The 26,182-nt window shown below is 41.1% G+C and overlaps 1 protein-coding gene across 1 annotated transcript in view; it reads right to left on the bottom strand.

Annotated features, from left to right (window-relative positions):
* The window catches only part of cnksr3 (cnksr family member 3), a 50,708-nt gene extending 24,584 nt beyond the window's left edge, over positions 1 to 26,124 (bottom strand). The window contains exons 1-5 of the mRNA XM_023825899.2: positions 25,817 to 26,124; positions 13,912 to 14,075; positions 7,494 to 7,696; positions 6,025 to 6,112; positions 1,370 to 1,411 (exon numbers count right to left, since the gene is read on the bottom strand). Coding sequence (XP_023681667.2) covers positions 1,370 to 1,411; positions 6,025 to 6,112; positions 7,494 to 7,696; positions 13,912 to 14,075; positions 25,817 to 25,868 — 549 coding nt within the window. The 5' untranslated portion in view covers positions 25,869 to 26,124. The remainder of the gene's footprint in view (positions 1 to 1,369; positions 1,412 to 6,024; positions 6,113 to 7,493; positions 7,697 to 13,911; positions 14,076 to 25,816) is intronic.
* Between the last annotated feature and the right edge of the window lie 58 nt (positions 26,125 to 26,182).

Raw genomic sequence — 26,182 nt, 5'->3', positions numbered from 1 at the left:
GCTCCAGTGGTACATACACTCAGATGTTCATCTCAAACGAGTTAGCTAATTGGACATGTGCTGACAGACGCCTCATCCTATCAGCTACCCTCTCTCTGGTGTTGGTGTATTTTTTTTGGGAAATCAGAATGTTCTCAAATTGCCTATTATGACTGACCGTTACAAGCATTAGCCGTAACCAACTCAGAGCCACGGTCAGCAAAGTGTTCTGTGTTGTTGATTTATTTATTTGTTTTATTGTGTGTTTCAAACTGAAAATGATGTACTGAACATGTGCACCATTACAGCCCTACTATGCAGGGTTGCAGGGGCCCATCCTGGTAGCTATGGACGCAAGGCGGGGAATGACCAAGAACGGTGCCCCAACTCGTCGCAGGGCACATTCACACCGGCAGACAATTTAGCAATTCCTATTCACCTTAGCATAGCATTTTTAGGGCTGTGGGGGAAAACCAGAGGAAACCCCATAACAAGACGGGGAGAGCATGCAAAAAAAGTTTTGAGAATGACACAAATATTAATTTTCAAATATTTAATTTTTAGGTTTGCCGCCCCAGTTTTTATGATGGCAGTTTGCATATAGTCCAGAATGTTATAAAGTGTGGTCAGATGAATTTCAATTATGTGCAGTCCCTCTTTGCCAAGAAAATGAACTTAATCCCAAAAAACCCGCTACCATCAGTCCTGTGTCATGCCAACAGTAAAGCATCCTGAGACCATTCATGTGTGGGCTTGCTTCTCAGCCAAGGGAGTGGGCTCATTTACAATTTTGCCTAAAACACAGCCATGAATAAAGAATGGTACCAAAACATCCTCCGAGAGCAACTTCTCCCAACCATCCAAGAACAGTTTGGTGACGAAAAATGCCTTTTCCAGCATGATGGAACTCCGTGCCATAAGGCAAAAGTGATAACTAAGTGGCTCAGGGAACAAAACATCAACATTTTGGGTCCATGGCCAGGAAACTCCACAGACCTTAATCCCACTGAGAACTTGTGGTTAATCCTCAAGAGGTTGGTGGACAAACAAACACTCACAAATAGACAAATTCCAAGCATTGATTATGCAAGAATGGGCTGCCAACAGTCAGGATTTAGCCCAGAAGTTGATTGACAGCATGCCAGGGCGAATTGCAGAGGTCTTGAAAAAGAAGGGTCAACACTGCAAATACTGACTCTTTGCATGAACTTAATGTAATTGCCTTTGATATTTATGAAATGCTTATAATTATACTTCAGTATACCATAAAAAATGTCTGACAAAAAGATTTACAAACACTGAAGCAGCAAACCTTGTGAAAACCAATACAGTACTTGTGTCATTCTCAAGAACTGTAGAGCTAGGGTGGAGACTCGATACTGATACTTACCACTTCCAAAATGTTTTCTTCCATTTCAAAGACAGTGCAATCCTAGAATAAAAAAAGCATGGAAATGAGAAGAGAATGTTTCAAAACACTATCAAAACAGAGATAACCTCAAATTCCCTTTTAGAAATACAACAGCCAGTAGCCTTAAGTACTGCAAAATCCAGTGTCAGTACACTGGGTAAGAGTAAAACACCTGACTGCCAGACAACGCAGGCATTTCCCATTATTGCCCATTATTCTTCCTTATAAAACAAAGGGACAGACATGTTCCAGAACTGGGATTAACCAGACAGGAAAGAAGAGCTGCATTATCCGGACGTTCTTTCCTGGGTGGAAGTGCTGTAGCCTCTGCTCTATCTATAGACCACCTAGTCCATGTCGGGGGGAAACTATGAGCTACTTCAGGTTTTTAAAATTGTTCTAAAACTGAAAGGCTCCTGTGTTTGGCTAAATAGTTTAGTTCCTCTTGTGCTCTGACTGGTTTGTTTCCTTGATTGAAAGACTCATCCAGCTGTTTCACATTAACATTAGTGACCCATGCATGATTACACTGGTATACAGTGATGTTGGTGCCAACGATGTCTGAACGGCTTTATATTAAGTTTATGGTGCTGATTAAGAATATGACTTTTTTTATGGTTTTGCCAGATTGGCTCTAGTTTCTGAGATAGTTAATTAATTAATTAACGCAACACGTTTCAAAAGCATTCAGAATTGCAAGAATATTTTTATTTTAGTTACAACTAGTAAGTAAACAGTCTAACTCATACAAAAAAAGAAATAAAAAATATCTAACAGTGACAGGAAAAAGTCATGTATGATTAGATTAATACAATATTAGTTATTAATGTCAATGTTTCAAAAAACGCTGTTTATGCGATTTCCTTTTGTGTGTGTCATCAGGACAATCACGTTGGAGACTCCAACAGTAGTCTGCCATCATGTGTATGTCCCATCTGCCTTGATATCTCTCCTCCATCACCTTCATATCCTGGTGGAACCTCTCGCCTTGTTTCTCGCTGAAGTCTTCATGGTTATCTGGAAATCTGTTTAAATGGCTATGGAGATACTGCATCTTCATGCTCATAATAGCTCCCAAATTTCTGAAGTTAGCAAGCATATCTTGCACCAGTTCTTCATAATCGTCTGCTCTGTGATTACCAAAGCAGTTCTTCACAACAGACACAAAACTCTTCCAGGCCGAAGCCTCAGTGTCATTCATGCATTTGGTAAATGCAGGGTCTTCTTGATGAAGTCATAATTTTTACATGTATTTGTATACTTATTAAGACAGAACTTTTTGGGTATAAACCAATACTGGGTTGACAAACTTATACTGTCGCCGACTTCTTTCTTCTGCAAATTCACAGTTGAATTCTGGTTTCAAAAAGCCACTTTTATAGCATTGTATGTCTACAAATTGGAATACAAAATAATTATATGGGATATTTCATTACTTAAGACACTGTTAAAGAGTCAAAAGACAGACCAAAAGCTATTGCATTTGTTATCACACACAAGTCGCATTGGGGGAATGCATTATTTTCATGGATGTACATTATCTCAAAAACTAGAACCAATTCAGCAAAAGTAATGGGATATTTGAATTCAGCACCCTCAAAATATATTGCACTTAGTAACCCTTGGATAGTTTAATTTTGTTAATAGTTACACGTGTAGTTTTGTAGCAGTTGGGTAGCTCCTGCTTCAGTACTGCTTACACGTGGGCAATCATTGGAAGCTCAGCCTAGCTGCACCTATGCCTAGTCGACTCCACGACAGAATGATTGTGTGCAATGTCCTACTTGCCTTGCTTGTACATTGATTTGATCAAAAGCTAAATATAAAAAATGTAATGAAATGTTACAGTTTAGTTAGTGTATTCCTAATTTGTGTCACCATGGGCGGAGTCTGGGGGGTGAGGGTGGGTTAATGCCCCCCCCCCCCCCGAATCAGAAATTGCATTTAACCTTTGCATAAGTGTGTGTAGGGACCATATAGATAGACAAAATGACAAAAGGATATGTATGCATCAGATACGTGCGTTGGCACACAAGGTAAGCAGGATGCAGATTTTTGCTGTCCAAGTACAAACATCAAACTCCGCTTCTGTGTGCTGCTGTTTTATAAATGCCAGTTTTTGGATTCCAAATGAAAAACATTCAAAATATTTAGAATATGATATTTATCGATTTTACCTCACTTAATTTTAAACATGGCATGTCCAGTTAAAACAAATGCTTTGCATTAGGTAGTTTTTATAATTAATTCAGTTGAGTATCCATAGATCCCAGTAAACATAAAAAAAATCAGATAGAACTGAGCCTATTATGGCTGGACAGTTGGGTAACCTATGAAGGTAAACATGAAGACATGAGGTTTCACTACACCACTATGAGTCAGTGGGAGATTACCTCCCATTCGCTCCATTTACCTGATTCTCTCATTCTCACCTTCCCCTCTCAAAATGTAGCTTGCTGTCCTTTTTTACTCTCTCACCCCTCCTTCTTTCCCTCGCGGTGTGAGGCATTCCCAGCATCCCTTGCATGCGCTGGGCTGCCAGCTTTAACAGTGCCCACAGCTGTGCCATGGCTCAGCCCTGGCAACTGAGATCCCCCTCGCTCTGCATAGACGCCTTGTTCAACACCCCCCCACCTACACTTCCCCTGCTGAAGAAGTGGCCTTATGCTGTTCTATGGCACGGCCTTTCTGCAGGAAACATTCCCTGCTATACCCAAGCTACAGATCCAGCAGCCATTACAAGGAGCCATTCAGGGCCTGCATAATGGCCCCTTTAACCATCATCCTTCAGGTTCATGCCGGGCCAGAGAGCTGGACACTAAACCACCAGATGAGAAGAATGGAAAATGCTATCCGGACATTAGCTGAGAAGCTGAGAAGTCAGTAACGATGCTATTCAGAGGGAAAAAAGGTGTGAAATGAGTCATGCGTGAGACAGATTTCAGACAGTCCAGATGATCAAAGCCAATCACTTTTGTGTTTGTTACCTTTCCGGCAGCTGACAGGTACCTAAGTTAGTGACAGCCGGATCCCAGCTCAAATCACAGCCCCACCCTTCTCACAAAAGGGCATTCAAGCTCAGCCTACCATACCACTAAGTTGGAATCACAATTACCACAGACTATTAGAAAAGCTGAACTGGCATTTTGGCAAAGCGCATGTGCCCCGTGTGGCATATGCACAAACACCTTTTCCTCATAATAAGAATTACTTCACGACAATCAAGTTATTGAGTTAGATTCAATTTAATCTCATAATTGTGGCACAATGCACCAGGCTCATAGTTTAGCAGTGGTGAATTAAATCTTAATACTCTTTCGTAAATGTCCTATGTAACTTTGACAAGCTTATAAGAGGCTAATGGCCAGTCTATAACATTTTATTTACTGTATTTAGAGGTGCTCTTATCCAAAGCTACATGCAAATTGAGAAAGTCCCCAATGGTAAAACACTCAGCTGATGGTGGGATTTGAACTAATGACCGCCTGATCATAAACACAACCTCCTAAAACTAACCTGTGGAGCCACACGTTAACTGCCTTAGTTAGAACTTTAGTAATCACCATAACTAGAAAGAGCAAATCACAACCATGACATTCGAACAGACGACTCTGAAGGCTTCTGATGATGTGCACACAGGTTAGGATTTCAGCACACGTTTCAGGTCAGGTGCTACAACGCATGACGGACACACACCTGCTTATTTCTCCCCACCAGACTTATGCAGAGCACTGCAAAGAACCGCAATTTCTCTTCAGCTGAACTTTCCTGAATGTTCTAAGAATGCTTTTCACCAGATATCCAGTAGTTACCCAACCTAGATAATCTAAGATTCTACAAAAAGTCCTTTGTTTCTCTTAATGATGCTGCTGTAATTCTAAGTTCAGAAAAGAATTAGGACGCTTTTCTTAAAAGCTGTAATTAGACTAATGTTCAAATCAAAAATGGCCACTAAAGACCTGTTGCGTAACACCTTCTCACAACCATACATTGTTGCCCTCATTTATAGATCTTTTCCAGAATTTACCATCTGTCATTCAAAAGAACTTCTATCTCAGAAATGTGATGGGCTCAGGATGCTGACTGGACACTGACTGGGATATAAGCAAAGTTCGGACATCTGTTAGCATTAGGGTCACAATGACCTGACCTGAGAATGAAGACCCAATGGATTAAATGCAAACACCCCAACAAGCCACTGGTCTGTGTACATAGACATGGTATTTCATGGTGTCATCAGCAATGTTTTATATCATAGGGTTTCCCTCCACACTAAAGTTAACATCACAAATTCTGGGCAGAAATTAAGCTCAGAGAGGAGGAATAACATAAGATTGTGCCCTTTTGAAACTGCAGATTGTTATCTGTTGAGACTGTGTGAGATTCTGTATCCTTTGTTAGCTGTATTTGTTGAAATAGCAACTCAATCTGTCACACTAACAATATGCAGATAGCATGAGTAAAAATACTGAAAAGAAGATATAGATGCATAAGCCCATTCATAACATGATTTGGGACTGTATAGCAGAAGTGGGCCAGGTGGGATTGCAGCACATAATCCTACTAGGTGGAACAGCTGAGTGTGAACTGGTGCTACATTAGCATGAGATAAGCATGCTGGCGGGGTCCCAGACCTGCTGCACAGCGCTGGTGAGATCCAGGCACAGCTGAATGATCTTGTTCTTGGTGGCAGTGAAGTCACTGATCCCGGCCAGCGGCGTCCTGTACCGGGACAGAGGACAGAAAAAGAGCCCTTTGAGCTCTGCTCGGTGGAAGATGGCGCAGGCCGTCTGAGAAGGGGCCGCGTTCAGGGAGAGCCAGCAGGAAGGCGCTGTGGCGTGAGCCGGGGGGGAGGGGGGGGGGGACAGCCCAGCTGAAATCAGCACAAAGGTGCCACCAGACCACGGGTCCGTAGCCAAATCCGGAAAGGGTCACGACCATTACCCCTGGCACTGTTCAGTCCTGTACCATCGCAAGAACTTGAGGACAAACAACTCGACTGAATGTTAGAATCTCAAATCAATTTAGGATTTAGCATAACATGCTGTATAGCTCTTATTCCAGTGGTAACTTGTTGCTGGTGACTCACTGGAAACTCAGTCTAGCACCACTGGTACCTAAGTTGGCTCCTTGTTCACTTTGGGCAAAAGCATCCACTAAATAAATAAATATAAGAAATGTACATTACTTTTGATCTCCTTTCCCCTGCTTTAAAAAATGGAACCTGGTTTAAAATAGTTTGTTCCTTGAAGTGTAACATGACTGCAGATCTGCACACAGGTTTCTGAAGTACTATCTGCCAGACATCTCATCAAAGACATGTTATTGTCTCTCCTGGTTACTAGTGATAAGCGACAGTTCCTCCGCGTACGTTATAAAAGACAGATGAGTGTATCGCTTCATTGTGGAGATGAGCAGATGCGGAGACATACCAGAAATTCTGGAAAGAAAGCTGACAGTGTACAGTGGAGAAATGACAGTGAGAGATGGTAAGATAAGATGTACCTAATTGATGCCAGGTGGAAATTCTTGAAAAAAAACGATAGATAGATATTTAGGGTGCATAGTGATTTGAACCTAGAACCTATTGAGCTACAATTAAATGCTGTATCACAGAATTATACCCCCACTGGCAAATGCCACAGGAAAACCCAGCATGAGTCCTGCTTAGTAACAGAGCACACAGTCATGCTCCCAGCAATTTGGGTAACTAACTTGCAAAACTGCAAGACTTGTATTTGACTAACCCAGAGGTCCTAGGCAAAGACCTAAAAATACAAGAGAAAATTACTTAACAACAAAGAAAACCAATAAAATACCAATAAAACGATCATTTTACAAAGCACATATATTTAATATAATTATCAGTGTAAGTAAATATGCAAGGGTTTGCCTATTTATAATGACATGTATCTGGCAGACCCTTTTCATGCAAGTGAGGCAGATGGTATGTCACAGCCACACAGCTTAGGTACCAGTGCTGCTAGGCTGAGCTTCCAGTGAGTGAACAGTAAGTGTAACTAAGGTAACTGGGAGAAGGCAAGCTCTGGAGGCCCTGAGCTTTGCATGTTGGCGCCTGCCCCTTCAGGTGAACTCTGCGTACCTGTCCAGCCAGGCCAGCAGGCTCTTGGCTGCACCAATGAGTTCCACCATGGAGGTGAGGAACTCGTTGGGGGGCTTGCGGGCCGAACCCGCCTCATACACCGGGCTTCTCCTGCGCTCTGATGCGTGGTTCTGCAGGTTGTTGGAAGCTGCCCTCATCTGGGCTACCAGGTTCTTCAGGGTGTCCGTCTCTACCCCGTAGTTCTGAAATACACCAATGTGAAGTTGTCATTCATACCAACATGCCCCAGAAGACGAGGCTTTCTACACGTATGTGTCTGACCATCTCAGATAAGGAGTAGATGCATGCAGCACAAATGCATCTCATCTACAACATCGAGGGAACATTTTCCACAGTTTGCCCGTGAACCCAATCCCATGTCCTCTAAGAGTGCATTTTTGCCTCGGACATTGAATGCTCCTCCGCTGGCGTGTCTCACCTGCTCTGTGACTAGGTCAGACCACTAGACTCAGCTGAGCTGCAGGAGGCGATAACGCGCTGCAGCCAGACTCCAGCCTAACACAGTGAGGAGCCCAGTTCTGTTCTAGGAGGACCTAAAACTGAAGGACCCCCTAGGAATGACCACAGTCCATGCAGAAGGTGTGACCCACACAACTACAATCCGAGCCAAAAATATGTGATTTGACTGTGTGTCTAGCTGTTGCTGGCTGAGGACTTTCAGAGTGTCTATATACTGTAAGCCACTGAGCTACAATGCAGCAGAGCCTGGTTATAAGCTGCACTAACAGTATCGAGTCTGGAGAAGAGTTCCTCAGAATATCCCCCTTGATTTTACTCACAATCACTTGCTTTATGACATGACCCTTACCTTTGCATATAGCTGTGCATATAGTAAATACATTAGATTTAATTATATTTTATGTTTAGTAATCCTCTTACTGTGGTTAATTGTGTGAATGTTTTTCTCTCCCTATTTTTGCCGTCCCCTTCACTGTCTCCCACTGCTATGACTTACCCTGTTTCTGTGTTTGGTTGCATAATAATAAAAAATAAATAATTAAAAGAATATCCCCTGTTTGCCTAAAGCATGACAAGAATGTGATTTATTTACAACTGTGGCACACAGAACCAGACAGTCAAGCCTCCGGTTCTGGCAAATGTCCTCCCTGGAATTTGCGGGTTCCAGTCACTATACAGGGTGCAACACTAAGATGCCCGGCGAGTGACAGGCAGTTTTCCTTTGTAGCTGGCAAGTTTGAGTACTTTCAATTAGCCAGTCAGTAATCAGTACTTAATTATCGATTAAATAAGGGATATACCATGACGAGGTACTTGATTATATAAACTTTGTGTAATGCGGCCCAAAATGAAGCGGAGGGCTGCTAACCAAGTTGGAGTTGATTATTTTCGTATATCTGCAAACCTCCAAGTGGTTTATCCCAGTTATACCATGGCAAACTAACAAAAAATAATAGAATAAACTACTCACAGCTAATTTTTCAGAAGAAAATTATTTCGATTAGCATTTAATAATGTTACAATGTGCCCTTAAAAATATAGTCCCTATAAGGATAGAATGATGGTCAGGCTGCTCACTGGGAGCTGCAAGTCCATCAATTTCCCACAGAAAGCCTCAACAGATAGGTGCTTGAGTTTTGGGATCCAAGGAAAATTATGCTGATAAAAATGACTGCTTATTTTTGAGTTTAATGTCACAAAGGTTTTTATGTTAACATTTAATAGAACATTAAAATGCATTAATACAAAACTAATATTAGGCCGCCGGAACTACCTGTGCAGCTACATGAAAATAATCAACACCCATGTGACATCTCTGGACCAATAAGAAAACAGTATTTACCAAAGCTGTGGTGAAACAGTCAGTTAATTTAATAAAAAAAAACCTCTGCGTGTAGGCTTTGACTGACTAACATTGCCTGTTAGCATATTCTTGCAGCTAAATTAAAAAAGGTTTTAGGGGGGTAAGTCGTAACCGTAACATGCATCAAGTTCAAAGTTCAAATGCTTCTCAGCTCTGCATCACGTCTGTTACATGAGAAACAGAGGCAGAGGCCTCAGGCGGAAGGTGACTATCAAGAGAGTAAGGCATCCATGAGTTCATGATGACAACCATAAGAGGAAGGAGACGCAGCGGTTTCCTATATTGAGGGACAGAATTTTTACATTTTTTGCCCAGAGAACTCCAGACAGATGAGGGACACCTTGCTGATCATCGTTTCCACTTACTGATCCAGTTACAAGCATATTTAGGACAATTATCCACGTTTCAAAATTTTACGTGATTTTTGTTCATCTTGCAGTTTTCACGCTCTGTCTGTAACGCTCTGTCAGAACTTTAAGCCCCATCCCCGATGAGCCCAGTGTGCTCTGATTGGTCAGCTTGCCATACATGTTCCTCCCTGGTTTTGCAGCCTGCAGACAGATGTTCACAAGTAGGCAGCCAATAAGGATTGTGTTACATGGTGACCTCACCATGTCATAGAAGGGCCGGAATTCCAATGAGGCATTTCAGGCAGATTAGAGAAGAGTGGTTTCTGTGGTGAGAGTTACTCTGTACTTTGGGCCTTAAGACATCGCTGACCGTTTACATGAACATAAACCTATATAACATGCTAAAGTAAAGGGAAACAATGGAAAAGCATAATAGGGCTCTTTTCACAGTCTCTGTGCATGCTTAAGAAAACAATTTTCTGAGTATATAACATATATAATTAAGGCTGTGCGATATGACCAAAATCTCACACCTTGATATGTCATCTCCTATCTCGATATGACATACATATCATGACTACACATCATATTTGTGGATTTTTTCTACAGATCAGATACTGTGCAAATTGGACAAAAATTTGCAAATAAAAAGAAGCGAAGTCACAAATGTTGTGTGATCCACAAATAGACAAGTGATCCACAAATGTGCAAAACCCGTTTCCGGTGTACAAATTGAAGTTACACAACAAAAATTTAAAAATACGTATTTGTAGACAGTAAAACATTTGTGGATCATGGTACATATTTGTCGATTTTCTTCTGTGTAATATAAATAATGAAATCCAATAATTTCATTGTAAACAAGTGCCAATCCCATGTGGCGACATGTAACACTGCAAACCAAATGATGAAAAAACGTTGCTGTAAACAATGTACAGTAGTACCTCAGTTCTCAAACTCATTAGAACTCGAATTTCTTAAAAGTCAAACCAACCAGTTCGAAAAAAAGATTACCTAGAGCTCGATCTGAATCTGAGAAGTCAAACCGTGAACGGCGACCTAAGATAACTTGTATGCACGGGGAAATGAATCACGCAGCACATCTCTCAGAGGAAACAAAGGGTAAAGCTTCAGTCTCAGCCTCGCATTCGCTGTGATAGAATCGTGCATGTTTACACTAGCTGAATACATATATTTAGACAGTAAAAATACATTTAGACAATGATAGTAACAGAAAATACATTTCAAAATAAAGATTTCTTATTAATTATTTTAATATTAATAATAAACTATTAATACATTTAATTATAATAATATTGTCATGCCCAGCGGGGACGGAACTGAGACATAGGCGCAGACATTAGGGTATCGGGGAATATGGGGTTTAATTACAGGTAAGGCAGGCAAAACGCAGACGGACAATACAATGACTGGACTGGGGAAAAACTGAAATGCGGACAAATACAGAGGACTAATGACAACAACCAGAAACAGCTGATCACACGGGGATTCCACACGGGGTTAACGAGGGGGCGTGGCACACGGAAGGAGCAGACTATTGGGGCAGGTTAACGTTGTTTTTTTTTTTACTTTACACATTGTTTGGATACATTTATTTTCTTATTTTACAAATTACTGTTTTGATAAATGTGCTTAGATGTGTTTAGTACAGTTTATGCTCTTCTTGTTTTATCCAGTTCATTTTGTGTTTAAATGCTAAAAAAAAAAAAAAACATATTTGGGTGTAATATTTTGGAGCCAGGAACCAATTAATTGGTTTTCCATTGTTTCTTATAGGGAAAATTTGATCAGAATTCGAACTTTTTAGGATTCGATCCGGAGTTCTGAACGGATTAAGTTCAAGAATTGAGGTACCACTCTATTTTATGACACCACAAAATAAACTATAGAGCATAATATGAAACAATGCATGTTTTTATTACGTCATCCAATATATATTGTCATATCACTCAGCCCTATATGTAATATGCATATATGGTACTTATTGCTCTGATTGGAGATACGTGTTAAAAGACAGAAGTGTGGTAAATTATGGGAACAACCCAATCAATAGACATTGCACTGCTCCCTGCAAAATGTCTGTACTTGTTATCTCTAACCGACTGTAAAGTTCAGTTAATTTATATTAGTGCACTTGTATCACAACAGATCTCCTCAAAGCAGCATCTTTACAATTGGCTCTTCAAACCAGCCATTTACTTGGATATAATCCTCACATATGAAGCTTTCACCAGGTTATTGGTATGAATTTGCACCTGTTCAATTGTTGAGAGTCACACTGCATACCCCAGCACACACAGAACCAGCTCAGCATCTAACCTGTTACTGAGCACCACAGGCAGTGTGTACAGCTGCACATGTGCACATGGCACCACGCACAAACATAAAGGCCCCTCTCCTTACTCCTGTGGTGTGGGGACAGTGGACAGGGTTCCAAAAGCCTCCCCACTTATTTCACCAGTGGAAAGCCAAGCCACCTTGGCACAGAGTCGGCGGTCACAAGATTTAATACTAACGTCAGGCTGGAAATAGAAGGGGTCGGACACTTTGCTTTAAAGTTCAGAGTCCAATGAAAACAAAGTAGACTTCTTAAATATATTTTCAGTGCTCACAGAAAATCCTGGGATGCTTGCTTACTTCAGTGTTGGTTTTATAACAAAAATCTTGACTTTATTCATTTGTTTACAAAAATATATATTACAAACAACTGGTAGTTTTATGAAAAACAAATTTCAAGTAGTAATAAATTGAAACCCAAATTATAGTTCTAAAAGAGCTATTTTGAGGTAATAGGTCATTGACAAGCAGTCTCATTGGGAACTTTTTAATTAGAAGAACTGCATGAATGGCCATAATAGAACTGAATTTTGCCTAGTCAGTCAAAAATTTATAACACATTATAAAAAGAAGATGTCAGTGTGGAAGATATGTGCAGATATGTTAAACACTGCTTGTCAATGGACTCTGTTATGATGACTTTCTGTAAGCACTGAGAACGTCTCATGTCTCCCTTGGCTGGTCTGATTGTTATCAGCAGGTGCTGTGATGTGCAGAAAATTCCGGCGCATTCTGGAATTCATTAGCATTTGTTCTCTGACAGTCAGTTTCATAGATGGATGCATGATTTAGAGGAGTAATATAAATTTAGAGCATAACATGTAGGTGGGATTATTAATGCTAAATATTCAGCACACATTGTACTACACATACCATATGTAGTGTGTGATGGTGACGTTTTTTGTATTTCACATGGAAAATTAAATTAGTAGCTGGTATAACTGACAGAGCTTTGTTCCCTCTGCAGTTGTGGGCCACACCTGGACTGCTCTGTTGCCTGTTGTACCTCCTTGTGCTGTCACCCCCTGAAATGGCCTTCCCTTGTCCCTATGGTCCCTTACTGGGCAAAATGAAGGCAGAGTTTGTAAGTGAGCCAGCCCACCCCTCAACCGACATGTTCCTTCTCCAAGAAACGCTACGTGTCTTAGCCCCTGCCTCGTTAATGGATAGGTCTCACTGACTGGTTTGGGCCTGTTCTGGCCTTCCCATGCATTCTTGGGACTTGCTGTACTGGCTTCGCTTCCCCATTGATTAGCTCCAGTAACTGACGCACTGGTCAGACTGGTGCCACAGGCCCAACCAACAACTCCTCTAGCAGAAACACCGCACCTCCAAGGTGTTATAAGAAGGAAAGGATCCTGGGCCTCACCTTTTGGTGATTACAAAACTGTTTATGGGTGTTATATGCAGAATCTTCACAAACATTCTGACAGATGTGAGCAATCGCATTCCTGATTCAGTGCTTTGTGTGACTGCCAGACCAAAATCCCTAAGTTGAAATATCCCAGTTTTTCTTCATGGCACTGCCTGGCAAAGGCCATGGGGGGCTTATGCACATTCCACTCTGCTGTCGTCCCATGTGAAACATCCCCTAACATGCACCAAGCTCGTGAAATGATAGATACCCTCTACCTGCCGGGAAAAACGTCTCATCCCTGCACAACCGCTTCCTTTTTGACAGCAGCATCCAACAACAACAGCCTCTTTGATTTTACCATTCATTCAGATCAACCAACTGTCATAGGAAAGGAATGTCCTCCACCCATTGTTTAGCTATCCCACAGTGCTGTGAAATGACTTGCTGTGTTATGACAGTTAGGACATCTGACCAAGAACTGTGCTGGTGAACGCCGGCCTCTGCACTGACCAGGGCACACAGGAGGTCCACCGCTTCTAGCACCAGTTCTTGGTGGCCGATCCGGGTCACGCCTAGCTCCTCCAGGTCCTGGTGAGAGATCTTTAGCAGCTGCTCACCATCTATCTTCTCACGTTCAAAGTTTATGACATACTGCTGCAAGCTGTCATCAAGCCCTACAAAAGAGAGAAAGAGAGAGAGGTCAGACAAAGACTTCTTTCAGGGAAGCACCCTGGCCCCAATATGACACCATCTGACCAAAACAGAAGGACCAGAAGAGCAAGCATGTCATCAAAGGGCTATTTGCTCTATTGCAATCACCATATGCCATCCAATGCACCAGCGGATCACAACGATGTCCCTGCCAGTGATTGGTCCTCAAACCTCACTCTGGCTATGTGGTTAATTGCTTAAGTTCCACAAGATCCTGATAACTCCTGCTCTTGGCCCAGGATATAGAGGTATACTGTACTAATGAATGGGCACAATAAAGACTGGACTGCCTACCATAGTAGCAGCTGTCCCATCATGCCCTTGTTTGGCACAAAAATCACTGGACTTAAGCAGATGTACGTGGTCATACAAATCCCAAAGGATTAACCATCCATCCGAGTAGTGCATGGTTCAGCCTTCTGGAAGCTGCTAGCACTCAAGATTTATGGGTTAAAAGATTAGAAACACAACACATTTTTCAGGTCTTTGAAGGACATCTACAGCAGGGGTCTTCAAACTTTTTAACCAAAGGGGCAGTTCACTGCCATTCAAATTTTCAGTGGGCCAGACTGTGCATGATGAAAAAGAGAAAAATTCCAGTTCAAGATGTTACTAATTGTTAACTGTAATGTAGTGTCAATAATTTACACATTTAATATTTTAAATCAAATACGAGATTAAATAAAGCATTATTTAAATTATACGCTGTCCTATCCTAGTGTTACTAGAGTGCCAGTAGTCCGCTTGCAAGCAAAATCTGTCAACTGGGGTGCGCTGGCAGTAAAATCTGATGGGGAGGGGTTGTGAACGTAGACTTCTTGCCAGGTAATTTTATCGCATCTGAACAGCAAAGCAACAGATTTCTGGGACGTTACATGTCATTTGTGGGTGTCAGGGAGCTGCTGTCAATCTGCAGGGGATTCCCTGAACGGGGGGGGAGAGGCAGGACTCTGCGTAACACATATGCATTTACATGATTATGTAGCGGCTGAAGTTTGTTGTTTTTTTTATGTTTCTATGGATACTAGCCGCATTTGCTTTGCTGCATTTTTCATTATGCACCTAAGCATGTTATTTCGAAGGCAGCGGGACAGACTGTATACACTGCCGATGCTGGTAATGGGGCCTTGCAAATCAATGGCGCGAGCTGAATGTGACCCGCGGATTATAGCTTAAGTAACCTTGATTTACAGGAATCAAACCATAAAAGAGATTCTCTATGTGGCAGTAGACCACATACACACAATGGGGGTTCCAACAGTGTCTCTCTTCCGCTATGGGTGTTGGATATCGTCCCTCTGACATTAATTGTTACAAACATTATTACTCACTGAGGTAGCCATAATAACCCTTTGCTAGACTGGTGAAAGATAACACCAGTATTAAATGCCAGAGGTCCACGCCAAGGGCAAAAGTCGCCGTCATACATGACAGCTACCAAACTCCATGGATCATAAAATCAGTGTTTGTGACCTTGCACGCTGCCTAGGAATTTAAAGAAATTGTCATTCCAACATCTTCTGTTGGAAAACACATTCAGTCGGTGTAGACTGATTAGAGTGCTGGGGGGGGGGGGGGGGGGGACACCGCCAGTCTGGGCTTGTGCTGAGCTGCTGCTCTATGGGGTGTCACCTTGCAGCCCATACAAGCCTGGGGGGGTCAGTCAAGACCATGGACAGGATTGCCTTTCAGACCCCCGGAGGGGATGTGGAAGGGATCAGCTGAGCCAAGAGGTAATCATATGCTTGGGGGTCACAGGGGGCAGCAAATATACACATTGCACCCCCCCCCCCCCCCACAAAGGCACGGGTCACCATACTCATGCATACAATTAACAGTCAAATCTAATCTTACTATCAATGCTTTTTTTCTGTGGAACAATAACTGCAAGCTAATCAGTGTGTAAAATTGTGGGTCTCAGGAAAAAACAGCCCCTGTTTTATCTTTACAGTGTACAGCAGTGCTTCCAAATCCAGTCCTCAGGACCCCACAAACAGCCCCTGTTTTATCTTTACAGTGTACAGCAGTGCTTCCAAATCCAGTCCTCAGGACCCCACAAACAGTCCACGTTTTGCTAGATCTGGGAGGGAACAAAAACCTGGACTGTCTGTGGGCCCCTGAGGACTGGATTGGGAAACATTGGTGCAGAATAACTGCTGAAAGCCTCTAATGTTCCAAAAAAGCATCGACAATAACCCATTTCTCATAGAGATGTTGTGGCTCCTCTTGCCCTCTGCTTGAGGAGAAGTTAAAAGCATCAAAGAGCCACTGAACTGAAACACAACAGCAATTTTAGACTGGGAGCATTTAGGAAGCCTGAGAACTGGCACCCAAATCCAGTTATTTTCATATAAAAACATCATGCTTGCAACAGAACACAGCTCTGTACAGGCAAATGATAAAATTAGTTTAAGTTACATTTGACATACATGTTATTTTTAGTGCAGTTCTCATATTACATTAGGTGCTTTCCCACCAGAGAAACTTTGCTAACACTTTATTTGAAGGTGTCATCTATAATGTGTTATAGACACTGCACATAATAAAGGTTGGTATAAGTTGCTGAAAATGTCTGCTCTTCCCATTCTCATCCTCAGAGTGAAAAATGTTGAGTTTTCAGGCAACAAACAGAACCCTCATGGAGAAAGTACTTTCAACTGGGTTGGTCTAGAATTGCTTTCTGTAGTTACAAAAGTGTCTCCAAAAGCCTTGATGTTCATGTGTCAAAACTCATGTGTTCATGTGCAAAACTCCACATAATCCCAAAGGGTTCACATACTTTTTCATGCAACTGTACACGCACCGTTACAGCCTTATTAACAGAGCGGCCAACTCTCATGCATCTGGTGTGACACTCACATGTTCAGGTCCTTACACTCAGGCAAGAAATCTTATGGCAAAACTATATTATTACATTATAAACCTAAAATTAGCTACATCAAAAATATTGAGGAAGACCCTACAGACTATTTCTAATGTAATAAAACTCTTACATACATGTAAATGTGCGTGCAGACGTGTCTCGAACTGAAAATCTCACTCCAGCCTGCTGACCAATGTTGGCAACAATCTTACTTGGCACAATGATGGAAGTAATACTTATCCCTCAAAGTACCTTTCCCAGGGCTAAAGGGCTGTACACATCACTGAGGGACGTGTGAAGCACCTGAACTGCACTAAAGACCCTCGAAAGATGGGTGGGGCACTGATCGTCTACCCTTTTATGTCAGCAACTGCCCTACAATGATCTGCCCTGCATCCATTCATCTGTTTATCTTTCTCTGTTCCATAGGAGGACTTTGATTCGGGATTAGAAAGAGGTTTGCCGCATTAAAAATATCCAGTGAGGAATACGCTCCAGGTCAGAGCTCAGGTTCAGGGATCACGCCTTAAGGGTGCAATGCAGATATTGCACCCCGATATAGGCCAAAATACACTTACCATGTCTCACCTAGGCATGCAGTTTTACAAGGAATTCCTCAGGGAGGACAGTAAGCTCCCCATCACACCATCAAGATGGCCAACAAGTCCATTCATCTGTCTTACAACCGATTACCCAGTACAGGAGTCATGGGGGGACCTGACGCTTATCACAACAAACACGAGTACCAGAGGAACAGAAAACCCTCAGTGCTGGCAGGGAGACAACAACATCCCCCACTGAGCCACTGAGCTGCTCGCAACTTAAAAATTTCTTAATATCTAAATATTTATACATTTTTTAATGATTTCTGGACTGAAAGGAATGTGGGTTTACAGTACAGCTCAAAACAGTCAAAAGCACAACATGCACAACATCACTATAATAAATGTGTGCTGAACTTTTTTATATTTTTGTTTGGCTTTAATAGCACAATAATAACATTTAAAAGTCATTTACGGACCTTTTTTTAATAAACTACACAATTTGACCTTGATCTTCTCTGTAAAAAGCAATGACTGATAGAGATAAAGTAAAGGCATAAAGAGGAGTCACCTTGCTTCTACAAGCACAGTGAGACCTAATTAATGCCATAGCAGGCCTTGATTGTGGTGATGCTTGTAAGCTTGTCACACATCTGTTGCTAGGACATGAAAGTTCAGCTGGAAACCCCCTTTAAGAGCCGATTCCCTCTGGATCAGCACCCCCTTCCTCTGCTCCCACAGTGTAACGCAAAATGCTGCAGAGCCTGGCTTCTCAGGGTATCATTACAAATGAGATAAACCTGCTCCTTGTTCTCTTCCAGAAGAATGGCTCCCTCCCTGTTCCCACTGGGGGCTTGTTATTCTGAAGCCTGGCCTTCTGCCCCCACCCAAAACCCTCCCAACTGAGAGGCTGTGAAAAAGCCCTCATGTATAATTGCAGTGGCACTGTATCCCCCCCCCCCCTCCCCAAACCACACAGCCTTTACGGTACTCAACCTCTGAGAAAACAGGAATGTTCACTGATGTCAGTGTCCTGTTGGAGGAACTCAAAGATTCTACCAGCAGAAAGTCCTGCAATTAACAGCTGAAAAAATCTTCTTAAGGAAAAAATATTCTTCTGAATGAATCTGTAATTTAAACAGAACAGAAATATTTCCAGTATTTAATCTTAAAACAAGTGGCTCTGGCAGGTAAATATCTGGTTTCAGTCACAGTCAATCCATCTTTTATAGAGAAAGTCCTTCCATAACAAAGCCATGAGAGAGACCATGGAAGCCGACCAACCAGGGATGGTGTACGATGGTAGTCATGGCGATGCTGTGCTCAGAACAACCCAATAACAAACATTCTTATACGGTCTTCTACCTAAAAAAATCATTAGCAGAAAGACTCTAAGTCTAAACGATACCAAAGACACTGAAGGCAGATCACAGATTCTAATTTGCTATAGAAACAGAAATACATTAATGGCACATGTACAGAACATCCATCCATCTTCATATCATTTGTGTTGATCAGGGTCACGGGGGCCTGGAGCCTATCACAGGCAGCGTAGGCACAAGGCTGGGGTACAGAGTGGGTGGGATGCCAGCCCATCACAGACATATAGAAGATGGAAGGGCAAAAATGCACCAATATGTTCTTATCAAAGCTCGAATATTTTTATTTCCATTGTTGTTTAAAACAAAGATATAGTTCTTTTATGTCCATCCAAGACAATCCAACTCATCTCCCTGCAATACACCACCACTTAAAAATACCTATTTCATCAGCATAAAGAAACCAATTACCAAACAGTTAATGAGGAAATTATTTAGAATATTTCTTGATGTGATTTGGCTGGAATTGCAACAAATGTCTTCACAATGTGATAAAAACCTGTTATTTTAACATTGTGATGACTTTTTTTTCAGGAAAAAAAATCTGTGACAGTTAAGGTTGTCATAGTTAGGATTAAAGTTATGCCAAATTAATGTAATGCCAAGTTAATTTCCAAATTAATGGAGAGTCCCCATAAAGATATAGATACCTAATGTGTGTGCGTGTATGAATGTGCATATATGTGTGTGTGTGTGCGACCTGATTTCCAGAGTAAGCCAACATAAACCCAGCAGAGATGGTTTGGAACGAGATAGACCAGAGAGTGAAAGACAAAATCCAACAAGTGCTCAGCATGTGTGTGGATGGCAGGAGGCTCCTGCATGAAGCTGGCTGGGTCAGTGCCAGCTTGTCATGAAGCCAACGGGTGACTGGTCTGAAGAATCGGCATAACTTCATATTCATCTTATGTAACAGCTTTGATATATTCACTATTATACTAAAGTGCAGAAAACAGTAAAAACAAAGACACCATTTGTTGAGTAGGTGCGTTCAAACCACCATCCTCAGCAGGGTCCATTTCACCAAAAGTAAAAGGCCTTTACCACCTCCTGTTTTTGAAGAACATACAGAACTATCACATCATCCTTATCCCACAACTCATCTCTCTTGTGGCCATCAAGCCCAGGAGGAGTCATTCTTTGTGGGCAGTTCCCCTTTTTGTTATTATAACTACTACCCACTGCAGTCTTTTTTTTTTTTTTGCGGTGGGGAATAATGTAGCCACAGCGAAAATGGGATCAGGGACAATCAGCAGATTCATGTCCATGGGGACCTGCTGTCCTCATACAGTCATGACGTTTCAAGGAGCATGACCCACAACATCAAATTATCTTTTCTAAGACAAATGCAGAGTTCAGGGGGGGGGGACCTAATGACAGGACCCCCCCCAGCTGCAGCTGTGACCTGTCTGACCTGTTCCCTAAGTGCTTTTTGCACAGTTCCTCCCAGAGGTGGCCTTTCTGCTCTCTGATGGTGCATTACTGCAGGAGAGACCGACATCAGGCACACTAATGCACAGTGAAAGTCAATCTGTCACAGGAAGATCCTCCAGGTCCACCTGGAGTTCTGCAAACATGTCAGCGCTGGATCTCAGGTCTTCTGTTAATTTCATACAAGGAAAAAACATCATGGGAGCAATGGAGGGAAGCAAGTTAACACCCCCTTTCTCCCAGGGTCCCCCCATGGAAAATGACACAGGCAGCACAGTGTCCTCACCACTAACAGTAAGCGCAAGGGAAATGTGAGAAATGTGTGCACCCAAATCTATACAAAATTACGGGAAACAAAATAAAAGCGGAACAGTCAGAGATAGTAGCCTTTTTTAGAATTGTATAGTCAAATGATTTATTAACTGGCTAGACTTTCCTGTTTGGCTGATGGTTCCATGACAAACTGTTTAAAGCTTCACCCCTTTAAATAGTAGGATACTTAACTGCATAAATTCAGATTAATAATGCATGACATTAATATACATGATAAGATTTGTTGTTTCGCTAAACCATTTTAACTCTATCCTAGGAAACAAAACTTAGCAAGCTTTGCAATTTTAATGATTGTTCTTCTTCAGTCATCTATTAGGCCTACACATGTAATTCTGCATGCACGCTCCAAGCCAGCCGTAATCGCTCATAGACAGTGTCATGTGTTTGTGAGAAATTTAACAAAAATGAGTGAGGAGGAAAAAAGCGAACAAGAACTGGCTGCTAAAAGACATTCACATTCCACTATACGGAAATATTTTGGATTGGACACAATATTCAGCAAAAGCAAGTGATTTGTCGGCACAACTTGCAGCAACATCACCAACTTATTGGTAGATAAGTTCTGTTTAGCTATAGCATATTTGGGTACATTTTCAACTCAATTTTTGCTTTATCGATTTTTGAAAATTTTCCGATATTCTGAGGCGTATGTGTAATATATTTAGTCATTTTGCTCTGTGTAGCTACCCAATTATGTTCATTGTGTCATACCAATGTTTCTATTGCTGTGGCAACCATTTACATCAACAGTACCATCATAACACCTGTTCTAGTTGGCGTGGCTGAGCTGAGCTGTCCATAGACAACAGATGCTGTTGACGATATTTAGTTTTATACCAATTTATATGTACCAATGAACAAATGGAACAATCATACCCTAAGTATGACACATTTAAAAATGGAAATGAATGAATCATATTTACCCTGGAGGTACAATGTGAGGAAATTGGATGTGACTCAACAGGCGGGAAATAAAAACATTTGAGCCACTTCAGTCAGTACAAAACCCCAAGCACTGTGATAATGAGGGTAACCTGGAAACAGCTTCCATGTGGGAACCCACCCCTGAGTGATAACATCACAGGCATGGTGAGTTCTGGCACGAGAACCAAAGTTTGTCTAAGAAAAGAAGTGGCATCCTGGCACATGCCAAGACTAAAAGAGCAAAACAAACTAGCAGCTGTTGCCCGGCAAAATTACTTAAGTTGTACTAAATTACTCACTATAACTTTATCACACCTAATCCCTAAAAGTCAGCAGAACCATAAACATAAACTTACCTTCTCACAATAACTTTTTATTGTTTGGTTTTGGGTATGAGTACAGCACTTTAACTTGATTTTACTGGGGTATAGCACTTTAGCTCCATTTTAGCTAAGAGTATAGCACTTTAACAAAACTTTGGCTAAAAGTGTAGCACTTTCATTTAGTTTTGGCAGAATATAGTACTTTAACCTGATTTTGGCTGCACTTTAACTTGGTTTTAATCGAGAGTGTAGCACTCTAGCTTCACTGTGGCTAAGAATATATCATTTCAACTCAGCTTTGACCAAGAATGCAGCACTTTAACTGAATTTTGCCTCAGAGTGTATCACTCTATAGCTTGATTGTCCAATAAATATGCATTTCCAGACATTTTTTTCTGAAGCTACTTAGCAAACATTTTGAAAGCAAACACTCAAGTCATCCTCTTTGGCTTGGAATTTGGTGAAAATGCCATACCTCGCTATAAACTACATGCTGTTAGAATGACAACAATGTATTCCCCATCACCCACTCTCCCCTAATATTCCCCAGCCCTCTAGCCCCCGACACACTCTCCCCAAAAAATCTCTATTAACAGCCCATCTTTGTGTGACTTGTCTCAGGCTCACCATATGTGCATCTGTGACTCCTTTCATGTGCCACCACTACACGATACTGCTTCAAATTTCAAGCAATAAAATCTTATCTAGCTGTGATTTAAAGGAACCCAAGGTTTTAGCTTGCACTACACTAACAGGAAGACTATTCCATACTCTAACTACATGCTGAAAATGAAAACACATATTGATCTTCATCCCATATAATGTTTTTGTGTAAATTGTAAACGGATTCCTCAAATACTTTTTGAGTTACAATGTTCAAAAACTCAAGTATAATTTGTAGTATCTTTTCCTTTTGCTGTTACTTAGCGGTGTTGTTTCAGGTGCAATTTGTCTCACAATGAAATCTCACTGACCATTATCTGCATAACGTAGAACTACTGTAATCAAGATCAAGTGTCTTCTACAGCCGTCCAATCCTTCCTTTGCTGCCACTTAAAGCTGTCATTTCTTTCAATTTTGGAGTGATTAACTTCAAAATTAAACCAGGTATAGATACAATACTTTTGCAAAGTGATAATAAGATCCATCAAATACTTTTTGAGTTATCACGTTAACAAGGTCAAGTACCTTATTTGGCGTATTTCGCTGTATGGGTGAAGATCTGGAACTGATCAAATTTTTACAGCACATACCACAAAAGCTGTTTGCATACTATACCTGGTTGTCTCACCATTACTTATTTGTTTACATTTTATATTATTTATTGTCTTTTGTATTTCTGTCTTGTTTAATTGTCTACCTCATAAATTATTAATGTTTTTATGCTAGGTGAATAAAAATATTCTGATCTGCTTTTGTACACTGGCAGTCGCTGCCTTAAACATTTCAGGGTTTCACACACTTAAGTTCACAAGTGCACTGCTCTCACCAGATAGAAAAACAGCCCTGTCCAACCCTGGTAGTGCCCACAGAGACAGCTGTGATCACAATCTCAAGCTTCATTTCCCCAAGTCCGGGATGTTCACCCCTAAATCCCCAGAGATGCAAAGTGTATTATTTTTTATCTGCCTCACTTGTTAATTGATTTAATCAAATATTATTTAGATAGATAGTCAGTTATCCCTGTGTTTCAGATGTGAAACAGGAGCCTATAAAAATTAACTGGTGCACTTCTGCAATAATCAAGGCCAAAAATCAGAAGGCCAAGTTTCCTGTAACAGCTGTGATTCATGCATCAAGCATAAATCTTTTGTCCCTCTGTAAAGACAAACAAGTTCCTGATTTTTGTTTTCTCACCACGAGATGAATAAAGCTGCTTTGATTCAGTAGCAACGCCATCAGACAAAGTGACCTTTAACAATCTGCTCTGTTTCTGAAAATAGGCTGTTTACTAATTAGTGTCAAAAAGACTCCTGGGAAAACCATGATGGATTGCATTTGGAGAACTGAGGGATTTATTGGACAATTGAAAGAGAAGGGACCTTTGGTTAATATAAAGGAAAGTGGGTCTTTTTTTTTTTTTACAGAAAAGATTAATGATGCAGCTATTCAAAATGCTGGTCCATTATTGGCTCTCCCCAGAAATGCTCATACACATGCTAAATGGTAAAGACACTAGATAGCCTTTCAATATGCATCTGTGTGTAGGGCCCACACGTTAGGACCAAGAGTTGACCAGGGCTGTCCATTCCCATCCAGAGCAGAAAGCCCAGTCACAGGGTTATGAAGTCATAACTTGTACACATCCCTGAGGTATCCTACTGCAGTAGGGCCAAAAACATACTTATTATCAATTACCAAAGCAAAACACACAGAGAGATGGTGTGCAACTCTGCGTGGTGGGACTCTTTGCCAGTGATCAGAAGGTCCCCAAATGCCATGGTCTGCAGAATGATGTCACCCGCGGGCCCCTGGGCAAGGCCCTTAACCCTAGCTGCCCCAGGGACTGGCAGACTCTGCTTTCTCTGCTGTATGTCACTTTGGAGAAAAGTATCTGCTAAATAAGTCAATTTAAGTTACAAATTGTAGAGTGCTTTAAAAATACGTCAGCTAAGGCCCCGTTTACATTTGGTTTTAAAATTAGTTTTGGGTGTTGGGACAGCACTAAATACAAGTGTAAATGACCACCAAAACACAATGTGATCTAATAACTCAATTAAAAGCCACCTCAGTAAACGACCCTGATACTGCTGTAACAGAAATGGTAAATTTCTTAGTGTGTATAATTTCTTCAAGGGAAGAATGTGTGGCACTGTTTTGACAGGTGTGCTTTGAAGAACCTCACTGTCTAAATGAACACCTGTTTGGGGGCTCACTAATAGCACAGACAGCTATGGGTTACAGCTTAGGGGCTGACAAATGTTACAAACACAGAACAGCCCCCCCCCCCAAAAAAAAAACCCCAAAAATAAAACAAACAAACAAACACTGGGCTCCTGCGAGAAAGTAACCACCTTGGACGAAAAGTGCCGAATCTTAACAGATTCCCCGTGAAGGAAAGCCCAGAAGATACGTTAAAATCAAAAGTAATTTGATTATCAAAATTTCAAGCACTCCACAGCGCTTAAAACCAAAACAAAATTATATATGTATAACAAACTTTTGGTCTTTAGGAAAGTAAATATTTTCCTTTCGCTGTTCTAATTAACGAGTGTAAAACATATACGACTTAAAAATTAAAGCGACCTATTACATACAGTATGCATCGCAATTTAAGGCACGTTAATAAATTTCAATATGACCACGGAAAATACCAGAGCTGATATCCTTAATGACCAATCACTGCGACCAATTACTTAAGCAGTCCACTCTTGTTTGTATTCGCATATAAAAATTGTTTTATTTTATATTTATAAAATAAACCCTGTAACGCACAAGTTCAGGAAAGAGATCGAACTTCGATCGCCTAAACAAAGACAGAAAAAGTATGTTTTTTCATTCAAAAAGACATAGTAATTTCTTACAAGATGGACTTTAATATATATATATATATATATATATATATATATTTAAACTAAATCGACTGTTTTGAATGATGACTGTTTTGAATTAACCTATATTACCTCCACTAGACTGCACCCACAAGTTTTTAAAGGGACATGAATGGAAAATACGTACTATTCCCTTTGAGGACAAATAAACAGTAACACAAGTCTTGCTCTTTAAAGTGCCGATCACAGCAAACAGTTCAATCTGCTGCACGACTGATGTAAAACGGCACTTTTAGAAACTTGTACTGAATCCCAGCCACGCAATGTCACCGACACATAAACTTCAAAATATAGAACAGCTCTTTGTAACACATGGCAAATTGGGGAGTGCAGTTGTATAAAAGCACTTTTATCCTACCTTTCATCCATTCGACCACACACTTCGGCGACCACTTCGTTATGGGATCCATAGCTTGCAGGGTTTTCTATTTCAGATCCAGATACACGTTACACCAGAAACTTCATATGTGTGGAGTGTTTATGTTTTGACGCACATATCTGTAACTTACACTGTTAGTCCTATACTGCAAAATATAATGTGTAAAACTGTTTTAGTGAGGACAACTACAGCTGTGGTTTACTGCCATACCCTCACAAGCAGTCGGTGTCTGCGCATACAATGTCAGCGCTAAATAGGTAGGCGGAGAAATCTGTCGTAGGATCGCCTTACACTTTCTACTTACGTAGCCTAATTTTGAGCTAAAACTGTTTCAAAGAGTACCGT

This window comes from Paramormyrops kingsleyae, chromosome 19, assembly GCF_048594095.1.
Source record: "Paramormyrops kingsleyae isolate MSU_618 chromosome 19, PKINGS_0.4, whole genome shotgun sequence".
NCBI classification, from domain to species: domain Eukaryota; kingdom Metazoa; phylum Chordata; class Actinopteri; order Osteoglossiformes; family Mormyridae; genus Paramormyrops; species Paramormyrops kingsleyae.
This window is presented reverse-complemented; position numbering and strand designations above follow the sequence as displayed.